At 39.3% G+C, this 19,070-nt stretch overlaps 1 protein-coding gene across 17 annotated transcripts in view; it reads left to right on the top strand.

Moving 5' to 3' along the window:
* Bru3 (CUGBP Elav-like family member bruno 3) overlaps positions 1–19,070 on the top strand; it is a 570,666-nt gene that overhangs the window by 539,305 nt on the left and 12,291 nt on the right. For 11 of the 17 annotated variants that reach the window (XM_072010382.1, XM_072010371.1, XM_072010376.1 and 8 more), the window contains 7 exons: positions 4,864–5,007; positions 5,407–5,539; positions 7,406–7,573; positions 8,255–8,356; positions 11,978–12,055; positions 16,941–17,099; positions 18,818–19,002. In XM_072010382.1, coding sequence (XP_071866483.1) covers positions 4,864–5,007; positions 5,407–5,539; positions 7,406–7,573; positions 8,255–8,356; positions 11,978–12,055; positions 16,941–17,099; positions 18,818–18,945 — 912 coding nt within the window. In that variant the 3' untranslated portion in view covers positions 18,946–19,002. The remainder of the gene's footprint in view (positions 1–4,863; positions 5,008–5,406; positions 5,540–7,405; positions 7,574–8,254; positions 8,357–11,977; positions 12,056–16,940; positions 17,100–18,817; positions 19,003–19,070) is intronic. The other 6 variants (XM_072010366.1, XM_072010369.1, XM_072010368.1 and 3 more) reach the window with 6 other exon arrangements.

Below are 19,070 nucleotides of genomic sequence, written 5' to 3'. Positions count from 1 at the left end.
GACGTTATTTAACACGTTCGTCGCCACGTCTCACATATCTATGCGACAGGTGTACTTTCGTGGGGTCCCCGTCACCAAATGATGGTGACGCTCTTCTTGTTCGAGTTAATTAAATATACGATATTATAAATAGGATATACAACATAAAAATATTATAAACACACTATACCATACTTTTTATTAATCTATATTCTGGATAATATATTACATTATTCTATATCGCATGGTATTCGTTAAAACATTCCAAACAGATTTGGGGTGATGTTGGGCACTTCGAACGATAGTTACAGACTCCGTCATTGTTACTCTCCTCACTTTCAAATATATTTTCACGCTATTTACTGAACATTTTGAGGATGAAAAAATCACTGATGTACGTCTCACAAGTACGCTTCTCGACTAAATGAAAGATCTGAGATATCTGCCATGAAACCCCTCGGAATACTCTAACTGGAAAGCTTATCGCTTTCTCCATTTCAGAAATAAATAATTTTTTCTTTACAATGAATCGAAGGCGATAAACAATGAATCGAAGGGGATAAACGATGAATTCCTGCTTGTCATTCTATTTACATTCTGCGTACCGGCGGTCGGATTTGGGCCCCGCAGGAAACTTAGCCGAATCACGCTGGGCGACGAACGTGTTAATAGCTAATTAGATTACAAATTTTTAATACCTTTGGCTGAAATTGAACAAATACTATAACAAACGTGATGCAATGTAACGTGAATAAAGGAACAGTTTCATCGAGCTTACAATGTCGCTAAACACAAAGCGAGAAAGCAGATTTGAAAGAATCAGAAGCATCGATGCTCGACTCGTTTCCGACGATCTAACGTTACAAAAGCCGAGAACTGTTTCAACTGTATAAAGTTCATCTCGCCGAGTCTCGTGTAACGAAGACTTTGTACTCGGCACTATAACGAGACTGTGCTTTTGTATCACGGATTTTAAAGAGACAACCTACACGGTAAAGTGTACAAACATAACGAGACGAGGAGTGGAAGCTTCAAACGTTCTCCTGGTGATATCGCTTGGGGTGGCTTTTTCTTTTCGCGTGTAGTTCAGAACGTTGGATCGGAATTAATGAACCGTAATCCCCCAATAATGAGGCTTCGGCTTCACTGGCTCTGATACGACCTCGGCACCCTTCTTGCCCCCTCCCCCTCTCCTCGCCCCGTCTGTCAGCCTCTATACGTATATCGATGTGCACGTGCGCCCTGTGTAAATGTCATATATGCCACGCGACTTAGCCAGCCATCGCTACGCAGAGAGAGTGAGTGAGAGAGAGAGAGAGAATGCGTTTGTACGCGCGCGCGTGTGTGTGTATGTGTGTAAAAGAGAGAGAGAGAAGGCCTTCCACGCTTGGAGGCTGTCGACGCGAGACAAATTATTTTCCTCAACAACACGCGTCGATGCTTTTCACGGCGCATAACGAGTTGTTCGAGCGGCTTCGCTTGTATAGAGAATACAAAATATCCTCCCCACTCCTCTTCCTGCTCTCCTCTTTACGGTCGTTCTCTAGCCTGTCGATATTTTTCCCAGCATTACGAAGGAACGCCCCTGAATATTTTCGCCCTGCGAATTTTCCCATCGCCAATGACCTCGACGCTGAGATTGTCCCGGTGCATCCTTCCGCCATTGCCTAGGAGGAAAAAACTAGTTACCGTGACATAATCCGACGAAACAAGCTATTTCAAAATTATCTCGTTCCATGATTTTTTTTCTGTTAAAGCCGATCAAAAAACAATGTGCGAGTGGACTATAATTAGCGATAGTTCGAAAGAAATTTATAAAACGTTTTTGGAGACGTTCGTCAGAACACGATGTTCGTTGATAATAATATGATCCTCGATATTACTGCTTCTCACCAAACGCGGTCAAAATTAAAGATATTTTAACTTGAGTTTCAGAATTTCTCGAATAAGGGAAGAGAAATAACACGTATGAGTTTCGCCGGATACTCTTGATATTAGTTACAGTAATGTGGAAAGTTGTATCCAACCATGAAACCCGCATAACTTTTATGCCTTGTAAACTGCGGCCGGATTCTGGTTTCCTTGGAACGCCGCGGTTATACGCGCGTTTGGCCCTATTCGACTTGGCTGTAAACGAAACTTTTAATAATTGCGAGCCAGTCGTTTCCTTTTCTGCTCTTTCTCTTCTGTAACCTTCGCGGAACACCGATTGCATTCCACATAGCTACGTGCGACCAAGAGTTAAGTGGTACTTGGCGTAAAATGCTAATGAAAATCACTACCAAATGAATAATGTCACCACGTTTGAAAGCTTTTAATATATGTATCCTACGAATTCGAACTTGGTGAACCATTAATGTATTCGATCCATCCATTTTTCACTCGATATTATCCAAAGCTAATTGGAAAGTAGTATGTATCACGTACACTCCTGGTTGTTACTTTGCTATTTAATTTATATAGCAGCAGTGTACACCTCTGCAAAATGAAAAGTTACTATTATACATATGTATGTATACCAAATGATATAACCAAAAACAGTGGAACTGACAGATAGTACAAGATATTTCAATTTTTCTCGTCCGAAAAATCTAACGCTTTAACCAAATCGACTTTGTTTCGGCAACGCCTACCTCTACATTGCTCCATCAAAGCTATAAATTTTTATACGAGCTAATTTTGTCAGCGGTATTTGACGATCCTGTATAAGAGACTTAAAAGAAGGTAAACAGAAGCCGTAAAAAGTTTTACAAATTACGAATCCACGTATATTGTACCTTTCACAACGTCCCGAAATGTTCAACGCCAAAAATAATAAAAACAAAACGCTCTTTATAGCGAATACAGTATCCTCTTCATACAATTTGGCAGTATCGATGATACTCCTTGGAAAATCGTCTCTGATTATAATGTATGATTGAGTGATTCAACCAATTCTTGGATCATCCTTTTCCATTCAGTGTTTAAAGTTCGCGTGTGGTTGAGTTACGCGAATCATTGCGCATTTTTAATACACAAAGGCACGTGTCATTGCGATGTCCATATAACATATAAACGTGCCTTAACGTGAGTCATGTACAATTTTAGAAGCATTTTAAAAGCATTCTGTACAGTTTTGGTTATATATAATTGCAGACAACTTTAAGCTGATATTATATTGTCCGTATTTTCACGACTTCGAAATAAAGAGTGAAAATATGATTGTTTAAAATTATCATCAACTTTATGTTTTAACTTCTAGACAGTGGGTTTTAGAATGCTTCGTTTTAATTTTCATTGCGTATTTTACACGATGAAACATTATTTTGTAAAACAGAAGAAAAACGTTCTCGTAACAGGAAGAAATCCGAGCATCGAAATTCGAACCCATGATTTTTAGGTTCGCTTTAACTACCACAGCCAACGTTGCCTTTTCATATTCTTCCTCTATTGGACTAGATTTTTTTTTCTTTTTTGAGATATAACAATATATTAACAAAATGTAATGGAAATTTCAAACGACGATCAGAATAGTCGTGCAGACAATATTTTCTGCATTATGTATACTCGATTAGTTATATTTATACTCTGTTAAAAAGAGTAAAACTATACATTTAAAATAACTGTCAAACGAAAGGAAAAGGAATTACGAAAGAAAACACGAGACCGCAGAAGATGAAATGAAACCAGCACAAAGATTACCAAGCAGAGGAAAGAAATAGATGGATAAACCGTGCAAAATCGCGTGACAAGAAGAGGAAATTTCAGCGAGCGTATCAACGGGTTACAATATTACCGTCGTTATATAAACTCAGACACGCCCAGCATTTGCATTGATGACGTGAATATAATATATCACCAGAACCTCGAAAGCTGAGCTTTTCTCCGCAGCCACAATGGCCACTGACCACCTGTTGCCTTTCCATTTATATTTTAGACGTGGTGAGAACATCATCGTCTTACGTATCCTCGTAAACATCTCAAAAGGAGACGCGTTTTCTCCATTGAAAAAGATCTTATGCTAACTATTTGTAGAATACTCTGAGGTTTTCTACTATAATCAAGCATAATAGATCTTAGCTTATTCAGTTTTCCTCGGTTTATCATATTGTTACGTAGCTTCTCTTGTTGCTATGTTTAGAAATGTAGAAATAGAATATTACTTTACTGTATTTTCTGAAAAGAAAATTCTTTCGAATCTTTAGTAGCATATCTTTTCATAATGATTACACAAAATAATTTATATCGTGATATATGAAAACGATACTATAAATACCGCGTCCCTTTGCTTTGACTCGATTTTAATATTATTTTGAGTGGGCAAACCTTTTCACGTTTTACGAATTAAATAGTAGCTATTAAAAGGAAATTGGTACACACGTTTGATGGAAACGAGTTTGCTAGTAGAACGATTAATTTCCAATAAGTAATAGGGGAAAGAAGGTCGTAATTTTCTTTGATAATCACGTCCGTTGTCGAAGCGATGTTATTATCAAATTTTCTACGTGTTATAAATTTATAGAGGATGAGAAACGCGCACGCGGTCACGAAGAAAATGCGAGGTTCTAGAAAATTATGCGGCTTTACGTCGGCGACGGTAATCCCCTTGCTACAGCGTCGCTTCGTCTCATGGAAATTACGAACCGGCACGTCCGACAGGAGTATCTGATCTTGCATTTCAGACTTGCTTGTCATAGCATGGCAATTTACATTGTGAGCAACATAATCCTCAAACGATAGATTGTATAGCAGCCTTCTCGCATCGGTCTTCTGTAGCCTATTGCCGATTCGACCAAATAATTTCCAAACCGCGAATATTTATATTTTTAGAATTATTTTTTGCATAATATTTGTCAGATATTGATTGATAACAGATAACCAACATATTGAAATGATTTATTTCAGGGAGCGTCATCCAGCTTAGTGGTAAAGTTCGCAGATACTGAGAAAGAGAGACAACTAAGACGCATGCAGCAAATGGCTGGGAACATGAGCCTCCTTAACCCTTTCGTTTTCAATCAGTTCGGCGCTTACGGCGCTTATGCTCAGGTGGGTCACATTATGGTTAATGGTTCTCGCGTTACCATATTACCCCGTCTGGCTGGTTCTCGTTATCGCGAATCCTACAACCTATAATTGTTTCTGTCTTGTTAGAAACGATCGACGATACTTAATACTATCATGCTAATTTAATTTTTCTGTAAAATCATTTCCGATAATATACATATATTCGGAAATTTAGATTTTTCTATGCATCTATATTTAATCTATATTGAAATTTGTGTATTTAACATTTATTCGCTAAATTTCTATTAAATCGGGAGAATTCCAACTACTTCCATTTAAATATTACTTAATACTAAAGTTTTATTTCTTAACTAACTTGCAGTAATCCAAACAGAACGCACTTTCTTGAGTACATTTTCGATATAAATGTTCTACTTACAGCAGCAAGCAGCTCTCATGGCTGCTGCGACAGCACAAGGGACGTACATCAACCCAATGGCGGCACTGGTCGGTGCTGGGCAACTACCGCACGCGTTAAATGGCATGCCAAATCCCGTGGTTCCACCGACTTCCGGTATGTTCCTTTTTTGGTCTTTTTTTTTTTTCTTTTGACAGATCGAATGTCAATATTTTAAACACGTTCGCATTAAACAGTCTCTATGTATCACTCAAGTATTTAATTTGGAATAACGAATTATCTTTCAAAGTACAAGAAGAAAGAGAAACTTGCGATTTCCGGAAAATTATTTCAAAGAAATGGGACACGCGAGGGAAAAACTTTAACTTAAGTTCCACAAATATACACGCACGTATGTACACTTTGTTGTGAAATTTCCCAGTTTCACTGACGTGAAACTCTTTCTTTATCTCCCCTCTTTTATCCCGCTCTCCCCTCGTTTATTCCTCCACAGATCTCGCGGCAGCAAGAGTGTACAGTCCGTTGCCTTATAACCGGCTCATAAATCAATACAACATTTTCACCGAGCGTGACTCGAGCGAAAGATATTGCCAGTACCGCGAAACTTTATCGAAAGCTCGCCGCGAACGGGAAGGAGGAAAAGCCAAAGTAGCACCGTTCCTTCCCTTTTTCCTAACCCTGCTTCCCTCCTCTTCGCCTCTTTCGCTGTCTTCTCTTTTCCGGTTTCTCTCATTCGTTCAACGCGTACACAAGAGGAGGGAACGAAATAGCAGAGGCAGGTAAACTAAGCACGGAAATCGGCTCTCGACAAGCGCTCTCTGGTATACGTCGAGTCTCGTCAAGCGAAACGTAATACCCTTTGATAGGGAAATAATATTTTATTTCTTCTCCACCTACTTCTGATCTTTCCTCCGCTTACCAGCCTTGCAGATTGCCAAGCTTCTGCGCTTTTATTTCTACTGAAATACGACGTCATCGTACCTGTCATTATGGATTTTTCATCCGCAGAGAGTACCTTATACAAGACGATAGATGTAGTTGAAAAGATTTTCGATGGATTTGCACGAATTTATGGATACGCGATGAATTACTCGACTTTTGCACTTGATTTTAGATATTAGTAAACTGAACTTATTTATCGTTTTCTCATTCTTACGAAAAATGTTGTACTTGTTCCTTTAAATCTATCTTATCTTCGCGTGTTCCAGATAATTTTCTTGAAAAACATATCTAATTTGCAGTCACACAGGACTGAACAAGGACAAAACAGAGTCCGCAGAATAACATGCATGAAATTGAAAAAATATTCAATGCACGAGATGTTAACGCATCTGAGCATGGAATAATTTTTAGAATTTATCAAATACCAATAATGAGGCTGTAAGAGTAAATCAATTAAAAATGACGGAACCGTAAAACGATTATTCATGGTCGAAACACATCTATTTAAAGGGTATAATGGTTCATTTCTAAGCCAACAACCTATCGTTTGAAGAGCTTAAAATATGCACGAAACTTTGAGTCGTTACCCCTCACCTTTACAAACAACACACCGATACGTACACCCAAATGCTCGTTTACTTTTCGTACTTGCTCAAACGCGCTACATCGAAGGTAGACGTTAAGCAGATACCGAGATAGCGATCTTCGGTCCGGATTACCGATCTAATCATCCTAAGAAAACAGTCAGTCGATTTGCCTAGAGACCGGATCATTAACTCGTGGAACAGTATTCTACCGTGAGTCGTTATTAGCTCTAAAATCGGATCAATATTCCGGCAATCTGCAGATCATACGGACCCTCAAACGCGACGCGAGGCATACGGATCATCCGCAAACTCGATCTGACGTCCTTCCAATTATACAGTATATACCGTAAATATATACCGTAAATCGGTTGACAGGATGTACAGAGAGGGCAACTAGCTAAGCATGATCATTCCCGATCCGATGTCGCGCGTCGGGAGGGTGACTGAGGTCGGTGTTGTAAGAGCAAGAGGGTAACCGGTGTGTACTGATCAGGTTTGCTCGTAGGTACCGGTACAGGGCAGCCGGTTAACGGGGCGATACCGTCGTTACCATCGCCAACGATGCCCAATTTCAACATGGCTGCACAAACACCGAATGGTCAACCAGCAGGTTCGGATCCTGGTGTCTACACCAACGGGATACCGCAGACCTATCCGGGACGTGAGTATCAACTCAGGCGCAGTGTGCCGCCCCTGCGCAATGCTCGGCCAATCGACGCTGGACTTTATTATTTTGCCTTTGCTATGAGAACCGAGTAACCTCGCCCTAGACACGTACGACATTACCTCGATTCTTTCTCTTCAAGTCGGAAAAAATCTTTCCCATTCTCTTTTTCTTCGCTATTTCATGTAGACGCTCAAGCGATGGTCGTATACGTGAATGTTAAGTATCGGGCTTTTAGTTGCGGAGAATTTTTAACACACGTATACATATTTTATCAACGATTAATAGTAATTAACATGCTCCTTCTAAAGATACTGGTTTCCATAGTTGTAGTAAAGCATTCCATACGAATATATTAATCGGAAGATAAACTTTGAAGCGATATTCCTACAAAGGACCTATGTACGCAAGCGTTAAGATCACCTTACGTAAATATAACACGGGTATACACTTTCGTGTGCTTCTCGATGCAAAACGAAGGTTAACGTAACGTTGAAATCTTAGAATCGGTATCAGAATTTCCCATTTCGCCTTATGCATACCTGTAGAATCGGATTAAGCTAACGAGGGATCCAAGAATACACGATACCGTGCGATATCGATTGGTCAGTACGTATTGCGACAGGGGCCCTAGACATAGGTCCGTCCTCGATAAGAGCTGAGCTTACTGAAGTGTAGATGCCCTCCATCTGTCCATTCCAGCACAAGGGCTGCCCAATGGGGAGGCGGCACTCCAGCATGCCGCCGCGTATCCTGGAATGCAACCCTACCCCGGTGTCGGTAAGTTTTTTCTTCCCCATTTACTTTTTCCCTTCGTCTTATCGAGAATTCCGTCAAGCCTTCGTATCTGCAAAGAGTTTTCACGGAACTTTAGCAAACGCATTTCATAGTGTGCTTTTTCGATAACAGCACGATGCTCAAAGCTAGCCTCGAAAGAGCGATCCAAATCGGATTCTGTAACGAGTTTTCTGGCCGAAAGAAAAGAAAAGGAAAAGATCGAATGAAAATTATCGCGTTGACTATTCAACTCGAGATATTATTCGAAAATGTTATTACTTATATGCATGATCCAAGCTTTCGTTTCTCCATGAATACGATACTTTCAGCAATGCAATCGGGAAAACGCGATCCTACCGTGGAAGTCTGGCAAAACGGTAATTCTGTTCGTTGTTAGATGTACTTTCAGCTTTTTCAACGAGAGCGTACATTAAGTGGACGATATTTTACGTCGAATTAATTATTCGGTGAACGATTTTCATGTTTTCAAAGGACGTCTCATTAGGGGAAATAGATTCTAAAGACGCAAGGGCAAATGAATCGGAACGTTCGGTTTTAATATGCTTTTATCCGAGCACTCGAGCACTTAACTCTGAAAAATTCGATTCCGCTGATCGCGTTTCTGGCTGTTGCATGTAACTATGGTCGCATGTGTACATTTATATACGTATATAATACAAAAATGTATATATATACACATGCACATATCTATACAGATGTACAAGAACACAAATGTTTCATCGTTATCATTATGATCATACGTATATATTATAAGATATAAGCATACTATATAGACGTGTCGCGTCATCGTGTCGTTATATAATGCTTCTGGTGTGCTGCTACAGTGTATCTTCGATGTTATTTTATATAGGCGTCGTGTACATTATATATTGTTAACTCTTAAGCGCATCATGTATCGTGCATGTTCATCAAAACGCAGACAACACGCCGACATGTAATCGGCTAGGATGTCGAAGAACCGAACGATGTTACATCAAAGTGCGATACACCGGCAGGAATCATAATCCAATAACCAACATCAAAATGGACGATTCCGTTTCAGTCTAATCAGCGTGTCGACACGACGTATAACTATACTTCGATTCGTTCCGCTCACCGTTAGCAATTAACACAGGGGTTTGATGAATTCTCTGTCCCAATGGTTAAATTAATAACGCAGCATTCGAATTGCTGTTTCACCAGTACCAAGTTTCATGAGCGCGCGTCATTATCGACTGCAAAGCAGCGAAAAACCCGCAAAAATCCGTCGTCATAACAAATATTTTAGTAGTATATGTAGTATAATATTATAGTAGTAGTAGTATACGCGTGGAAAATTTGTGCGGAATCGTATAGCGAAAGTTCGCCATATTCTTTTAATTTACAAGACTAAATGCCTAATTAAAACTCTATTTCTTACATATTTTTACAATCAACATGAAATAACGACAAGAGAAAGTCTTTCTTTTTTTCGATTTATCCTCGTAACATGCAAAATTTAGACGAATTGCTCAGTTTTTAATGGTTATAGAAATAGACGGGTATAGCGTACACTATACGTAGTTTTGTACAAGTTTCCCCCAACGTTGTCCGTCATCCCGTATTCTTTTTCGGTTGGTCGTCTATTAGCATCGGGGAGAGGCCCCCTTTTTCTACCCATGTATCTTTCCTGTCTCTATACGTGCACGGGGAATTGGCAGAAATTCATCAAATTTGAGGTATAACGTCCGTACGTGGAGACCGCGCTGGTTTCCCGTGTTTGCCAAAGACTCAAAAATAGGATATTCTTTTTCTGTGTATTTTCGTCCAGTGTACACAGGCCGTGGAGATCAGCGAGTGGAAAAAAAGCAATCCGAAATATCGTGTGTCCCTCTATCCGGGCGAATGGTAACCGACGTATGATGGCGTATTTATTTCATACGCCAAACGTCGGACCATCGTTGGACCGAAACCTCCGGTAACGTCAATCGGAATATATTAAAGCAATGTTTGCACGGAAATAATTAATTTCCAAGCGAAAATTTACCTCTTCTGATCTGAGAGCGAACGACCAAACCCCTTCACTCCGCCCCCGCTGACCATCCCACTCTACGTTTATCCGTCACAAACAAATATCAATCGCGCGCGTTTTAAATATTTGCCAAGGTATAATTAATGCCGTTATAATTGCTTTTCTCTAATATCATGCGGTAAAGTGCTCGTTTATCCATTGCAACCTACAACTGCAACGCGTATTTATACGATATAAATATGTCTGATCGAAAATATCTCGAAAAGTTTCATAACAACGTATGTAATCTCGAATATTATACGATTTTTCTTTGCCCGTCTAAGAAACTCGATAGTAGAACAACGATAGAATAAAGTTCTACGACTGAATTTTATTCGAAGTAAGATTATACGAGTGAAATCATTAGTTAGTCAATTATTGTACAGCTAGGCCCTGTTCCTTCCGTCGATATCTTTTTCAACATCGTCGCATTCTAAACATTAATTTAAACTGGCCTTTAGTTACGCACACGTATAGTCTTGATAATCGCGATATGCGTACTCGACGCATAATGAGGCCGGACAGAACGGGTAACGGGACTTTGAAGCGATATCGCGTGACAGTTAATGTCGGTAATATTGGATAGGAGCGTTGCAAAATACAAAAGTATCGTGTTAAAAGTCGTGGAACGATGAGAACGTTGAGGGTCGAATATCGTTGTAGTGGAAAACACCGCAACGAACGCAGCTAGACGCTTTAATGGAAAAGAGACTTGCTCGTCTAGTGACTTTTTTCGTTTACTTTCGAGTTCACCTGACGGTCCGAGACTCTTCTCATTAATTCGACCAACCATGGCCATAATTTCGCAAAGTATCGCGTTCAGTTTTCTCTTTTAGTTTTCCGTGTTTCTGCTGAATTAAACGCAGTGTTTTCATTGTTCATCCACGTTTGTTACGAACGAATTATAAACCGTTCTACCATAATTATTTCTCGACTCGCTGCTGACGACAATGCAATTTCGCATTAACTCGATTGACGTTGACCATGCAGTTTACCTTTTATTAATGTTGCTGCTTGTTACATTTACGCTGTTGTATTTCCTGGAATTATAATTCGTTGTCACAGCATACATAGGGTATGCGAGTTAATCTTTGATCTCCAAAAATATTCAGCATCTTTGTCCGACTTGGGTCGAGTTAAAAAATAATTGGCCGCGTGTTAAACTCAAATACCAACAAACGAAAATTATCATTTGACGTTCTAATCCGAATGCTACGCCAAACGAGATAGGAGCTTTAAATAATTAACGTCGACATTCCAAAGTATAATTTACAAATACAAATTCTTCGATATAAATATTTTGTACGTATTATCACATGATCTAAAGTTGTTATAAAATCGTTTTGTCTTTCTTATTTTATCGGATTCGAGCAATCGCATGTGAAAAACATCACTGTGTGAGAAATCAAGAGGTCTCCAGCGCAACATAATTTTACTTTTATTTTACACGAAAACACTGATGGCCACGAGAAGCTGTGTTTTATGGAAACGAAATAGGAACGATAAAAACAGCATGCACTACGTGTATAGATGTGGACACATCATGATGTATTTGTTATTTGTTACTGTCGCAGCTTATCCCGCCGTCTACGGCCAGTTTCCTCAAGCTATTCCTCAGCCGATGACCGCCGTGGCACCCACGCAGAGGGAAGGTAAGTAGAAAACACTCATCAACGTCTAACTGTTGACTGTAAACACGAATGATTGTAGTCCTAAGATTGTAGATCCAGCTCCCAAATGTCCAGACACGAGTTTATCCTTCGTTGTTACGTCGTACAAGGTATACCATTGATTACGGGTGGTTTCTTTTTACATGTGTCACAAGTACGTAAAAATCTCGCTTTACGAAGAGATCTTTCTCTGTGAAATCTCTCGAATAAATTTTTCTAATACTTTACAAAAGAATGTGATTTTTCAGTAATGACTGATCGAAACGAGATAACGAACAAGTATCGAAAGGAGTCAATAACGCGGTTACATTTCTTTTGATAAGAAGCTCGGAAAAATGAACGCGTTCTTTTTAATTCGAACATGTATGGTTGCGGTCATTTTTAGTTTAATCATAGCGATAAAGATGAAGGATGACTTACAACCGTTCACGAACTTTCATGGAACCGTTATATTTTGGCCCGTCGATACTGCGAGAATAGTCGGGTTTCTCCGCTATGGAAGCTGCACAAGACAGGTCTCCTCGGTCGCATCGTGTTTCGTCCGTTAATTACTGACAAGATAACGAAAGAATGAACTTTCAACATCTCGCGTCCGTGAATTTCCGCCGTGTCTTTCGTCTCCCCGACTAATCCTAGCAGCATTCGCTCCATTTTCTCGACGACAGGGACTGAGGGGCAACGCATTAATTAAGTCAATTGACTCGAATTGAATGCGCAAGATTAATCGAAATCGATGTCGTCGCAAGAAAGGACAGACGAAAGAGCAGATCATTCGTCAACGTTATCTATAGGAATGAGAGAAAAAAAAAAAAAGAACGAAGAAAACGAGTGAGGATTAAAGATGGCGGATAAGCGGCAGAAAAGAAAGAGAGGGTAGGGTGAGCCGAGCCAGCGCCTAATTGCAATTAACAACTCGCCATTATTAGAATATACGACGCCTAACAATGAGATAATGCAAATAAAACGAAAGTTTTAATTACTTTGCCGTTACGCCTGCCGGCGATCCGTTGTTACATTGTAGGATAATGGGAAGTTTACCGCGACAGCGTTGCCCCTCCCACGCTTCCAGGCCTCCTCGATATCCCTATTTTCTGCTCTCTTCCAGCGCGGCTTTTCGCCTGCTTTTCCGAACGCGCAGTATCTCGTTGATACATTTTCGTAATATGTTATCATGAGATACATTTTATCGTTTTACACATTCGCTACTATGAAAATTATCATTTAACGTTTCGAATAAAGAATTCTTACTATCGATCGAAAAAGCACTCATACTTTATGTAAATGTGTTACGTAGTGATAATATTAATTTAACATAGTAATAATAAATTTCGGAAATAACTTTATACGAAGCAGTTTTATTAGAATATTTTACTTTAGATACAGACTAAGGAGCAAAGATTAAGTGCAAATTTGAATATCATCGTTCAAAATACTCGGGGCAAAAAATATTTATTAAGGCGAATGTGTCTCAACGAGACGATAATCGCGTGTATCAAAGTTAATTTCGCTGTACGATCGTTCTAAATCCGATTTCGATTTATTTACCTCTCAAACAAGTGGTGTGGATGTTGAAATGAAAAAAGAACGGCAACCTATCCTAATGGAAGCAGACGTGACGGCAACATCAGAAAAACGATATCGTTTATTCTGTCATCATTGCATGACATCGTTATCAATTTTATACTTAGTGTCGCTTCGTTCATCATTTTTGCTTCTTTAGTATGTTCTTAATGTATTATACGTCTCATAAGGTGTTCTCGGTGTTCGTACCTCTCTCTTCTCTTAAACAATAGTTATACCACGATATTCTGAGCGTTTCGTGGAAGCTCTACATTCTTTCTTTATATACATAGATGGATATACATCGGTGTGTTTTCGTTGTACTCAATGTAATTATTCCTAGCTGTGTTTGGTGTTGCGCTCTCAACCAACAATGATCTTTGCTTTCTTATGACGATCAATCGTACATCTTGTTATATGTATATGGATTGTGCACTTATTACGGGTGTTGATCGATATTCAATATCGTTACATGGCTAATACCATCATCAAATTTTAAATTTGATAAAAAATTATGAAATTCTTTATTTTCGACCGTTGCAAACGTGTTCGGGCAATCGTTCGAAACACTCTGAACATTTGTAGAAGAAATCGTATATGCCCCTTTCGTTGGGCATTTAGCTGTGCACATATTTGTATAAATGCCAAAATACATAAAATATTAATGGCCACTCTGCATAAATTTGTAAGCTCGAATCACTCGGATAAAAATATTGTGCGAAAGAATGCGGTTGAAAGAAAAAAATGTTCAAACAGTGGAATATCAGGTTCAGTGGATACTCATCTTAACGCTTTAGTCTGGTCGTAGATACTACTTCTCTCCCTCGGGTTTGGGGGAGGTGTTGCTTTCATTAAATTCGCGTGCACGTCCCGCGCGTGGGCCAATTAGAGAGTCGAAAACCAATTTCAGAATCAACGATCGCATGGCACGACGACGTGGTTAAATTTATGGCTCGTTCTTCGTGATTCCGGCGTCCACCGCAATTCCTCCTCCATTCTCCCCTTCGTCGGAACCGGAAACCCGTCGACACCGGCTCTAATTTGGGTTTCACGTGACAACTACGATCGAGTTATTACCGAGACGAAGTCGGTGCTCGCGGAAAAGAGAACATTTCTTGCTCTTCGTGTAAACCACGAGACACGTTCAAACGATGTAGATATAGAGCTTACTTCTACTTTCCTTGAACTTTGCACAACAGTACGACACTCAGATACAGACCTGTATCGCGATAAACAAATTTTCATTGGAGAATTATTTCGAAAACTTAAATCCGTTCCAAGTAGCTTCTTCTATTTGTAAAACTCAATATTTTTATATTTTATCCGTTTCGTAATTATGCTTCTTCCTACTGTAATTACGCGCAATAAAGCTTTGAAAGCTCCTAGAAATTGTATTTGAATATGAATATTCAAAATGAGATGCTAAAATTTTATAAAATATTCTGTCTCTCGAATTATTTGTACGTTAATTTTCATGAATACGCGGAAATGACAATGTTACGTTATTCTTCAAATTTTAATCCCTCGCTCGATATACATACCTATTCATTCATCAGTAAAACCAATTAACCATCGTCGTCATAATAATACACTAATTCCACGTATATCTCTATCGGTTCGTTGTTTCCGTTAATCTGATATTTTCCATTTCACCCTATACTTTAAACAGGTTTTACAATTATTTCTCTAATTTCATAGGAAACTTTCTCGAAAATCACGACAGAATTAATCTCTGAACCAGTTGTAAAAGTCAGTCGACCGCCGATAGTCATTTAGAAAGCAATAGAAAGAGCTATAATTGACTAAGAACTATGAAATGAACGAGACCCGTGATCGTTCGCGGAACTGGAAACGGACAATTGCACTCTCTTGTGGTAATTCGACACGGTAACGTTCGTTCGTGAAGGCGTAGAAGTGACAGAAGGGCGAATCTCGGCGAGGAACGAACGAGTCGCGATGAGTAGCATCCTAAAAGTTGAGTGGCAGCCATCTCATTACTTAAATGCGTCCGTTAGCTGAGAGAAGCGCAGGCCAAAAGAGCTGAAGTTTCCATGGTCATAATCGCCGCTAATTGACGTCGGAGTTATAAAGTTCAGTGAAATTAGCTAAATCCGTATTTGGACTCTCGTTATTCCGACCCTTACTTTCCTTCTTCCGTTGGACTTTCCTCCACGGACGTATTAATCGTCGGTGTCTTTATATCTTTTGCGGCTGACATAAAGTAACAAGAGAATTTTTCGTTATCCGACGAAAGCTCTACAATCTAATTGGAGAAGGAATTGCGTATCGTTTCAAACTTTAATGAAATTTCACGAATACGTACGATGATTCATCATCGTTAATTGACGGAGGACTTTTGAGAAAGTTAGGTTAAAAATGAGAGAATGAATTGTCTAGAAAGGTGAAGATAAGGCATTAGCTCGACAAAATTTTACCGAAGAAATTTATATAGTTGCATCATCATTGGCGAAAAGCGTTATTGATTATTTTCGAGAAGAAACAACACGTTATTTAGCGAATTTTTACGTAACCTATCTTACTCATTCACTTTCGTACTTGTATCACGAATATTAAGCTTCGTAGTAATAAGACGACGGATTAACATGTCTGGCAATCTCATGCAAAATGTCGCACCATCGTAATCAGTATCATCACTGTCACCACACTCCTTACATCCCATTTGCATTCATTAAAAAATACCCTTCACCTCGCTCGTCATTGTGTTGTGAATCCCAGTGTTGTGTGTTTGTATATTTGAAAGTATAAATACTCAACGTTACTTGAACCGCGAAAAAGCTCATTGCCGTAACAGACATCATCGTGACATTCTAATCATTACTCTCTTCGTCGGCAATCGTACACCTCTGTTCCTTCGTTCGATCCATTCCCTTCATCTCCCGTCTAATATTCCTCTCCTCCCTTCGTATTTCAGTTCAATTTCACGTTCTTTACATTTTGTTTAACGTCCCTATCCGAAAATCTCCTGTCACGTGATTCATTAAAAAGAAAAAGAATATTCAACATGTGCAAATCATCCTTCACATTTCCGTGCGACGAGAGAGAAATCAGATTGTCATCGAGAAACGATCACGAAATCTTCATCTTCATTCATCAAAAACGCATCCAGACGAGAATCGGGAAGAACGAGAAGAGAGCAATGTGTGCATACTCGCTGACGCGAGGTGGCTCTCCTGTCGCGTCGAAATCATTATATTGCGAAGAACGAAACTCATCCAGAACTAACATTTTAACTTGAGTATTATACTTCAAGTTTAGATGTTTAGATGTGCTCTGATTTATATGGTAGGATGCTCTATCTCAGGACCTGAAGGCTGCAACCTATTCATCTACCACCTGCCTCAGGAGTTTGGAGATGGTGAGCTCATGCAGATGTTCATCCCCTTTGGCAACGTCATATCGTCCAAGGTTTTCATCGATCGGGCCACCAACCAGAGTAAATGCTTCGGTAAGTGTGTCATTTCCACAAAACACGTGAAGAATGGCCCGGAAGAGAGAAACAAAATACCGTTAAACAGCTAGACGGTTCGATGGTGAAATCTTCCAAAGGTAGGACGGTTTGGTAAAGTCACGGCAATATCGGTACTAATCACTTGGACGAAGGATCAAAGTCGCATAACGAAGGCGAACGTTCGTAAAATCATTTTTATAAGTTGGTAGTAATTACCAGCGATATTTTATTTCGTATCGTATCGAATGCTATTTGAATTAAACGTTGTATTCGTAATATATTTGTATAAAAGTATTCGATCCGTCCCTGTAGGTACAAAAAATTAATATACATTTTACAACTCGATGAGACGAAAATTCTTCATTAAATATGAATACACGTCCGACTGTGACTCGAATGAGACTAGGTAGTCCTTTTGGTTAATCAGAAGGGATTGAAACAAAAACGCTGAAAAACGTACCAGTGGTAGCTTTGATTAATTGTACCTTAAAAGAATGCTGAAATATGAGTGCAGATAATTGGACGGATATATTCGCTGATATTCCTCTTAGTCTATTCATTCGTAACTAGCGCGATTAATATTTTTCTGCCTATCACTGCCGATTATTATGGCCTATACAGCCGGATGAATTTCATCGTTGAAAGGACAGTGGTCGTTATATTCTCGGTTTCGTTGTGTGTCGTTCTGCGTGTAATTATCGAGACATTGATGAAAAAGGCACGTCCAAAGTGAACATATCGTTCATTCACGATGCATACTTTGATATCGACGTTGTGATCAACTTCCGGGAAAGAAGTTTTATAACGTAACGAAAAAAGAGGGATGAAAATGCTTTGAGCATTATAATCTACGTAGACGCGTATACGTATGTTTTTGCATGTAACGAGATTCGTCTGTAATCGTACGATATAAATTACGACGCACGATATTATTTTCTTCGAATTCAACGGAAGAGAGAAAGAATTTTGGGGAAAGAAAACGGTAAAGGGATACTTTTTCATCGAACAAGGGTTAAAGCCTCTTCAGTCACCTAGTAAAAGTAATTTACGAACTCCGAGTAAAAGCGGTGGTCGCCGAGCGATGAAGAGCCGCGATTGGTCAGGCAGTAGGCCGCCATGATGGCAAAACTAAAATTGGATCGGGGCTAATGGTCAAAATTGGCTTAAACTGGGAGGGCCCTGATGACCTTTCAGCGGCGCTTCTGTTGTTAAGAGCTTCGTTATCGTGCACCTTCTCTCTTTCCCTCTCCCTTTCTCTTATTCTCGATAAAACTTTGATGATAGTACCGAGGTCCCTTCGCAGAAAACTTTTTATTCCTCGCGGCGAATCAGCTAATCTAAATCACTGGTTAGCCAGCGAGTACCCTTTTGCGATAATCAGATGCCCTCAGGTGTCGATATTCAACTTCCCGTTTTCATCGTAAGTCGAAAAATATCATAACTAATTTCTTTTAATCTCAATTCAAGAACAATTTCAGGTCAGCCGTTGCGGTGGAAAGATTCTCGTATTATGGTTGGGATATAATCGATATTTTTAGCTATATTAGCTCGATACAAAAGTTTGTCCTACTTTCCGAAATAAAACCTTTTTTTAATGAAAGTTTTTTATTAAAAAGATGTGTTCAACTTGTTTCTAATCTTTTAAACTGTTAAAAGTCAATAACGCATAAATATTCTTTTATCGATTAAAATAATTGATCATTCGGTTCTTTCAGGTTTCGTGTCGTTCGATAATCCAGCGAGCGCACAGACAGCAATTCAAGCGATGAATGGCTTCCAGATAGGGATGAAGCGTTTAAAAGTCCAGTTAAAGAGGCCCAAGGACGCAAGCCGGCCATACTAACCAAAGTCCTAGCTTAGAGAAACTGGACGATACGCACCCTACATCATAACCCACAGAGTAAGTTTGAAGAAAGCTGCTGAATAACAAAATACAAGCTCCTTGGAAATTTCTAGTTCTATTACATA

Source organism: Bombus fervidus, chromosome 9 (genome assembly GCF_041682495.2).
Source record: "Bombus fervidus isolate BK054 chromosome 9, iyBomFerv1, whole genome shotgun sequence".
Taxonomy (NCBI): Eukaryota; Metazoa; Arthropoda; class Insecta; order Hymenoptera; family Apidae; genus Bombus; species Bombus fervidus.
Note: the sequence above shows the minus strand (reverse complement) of the source record. Positions and strands in the feature narration are given on the sequence as shown.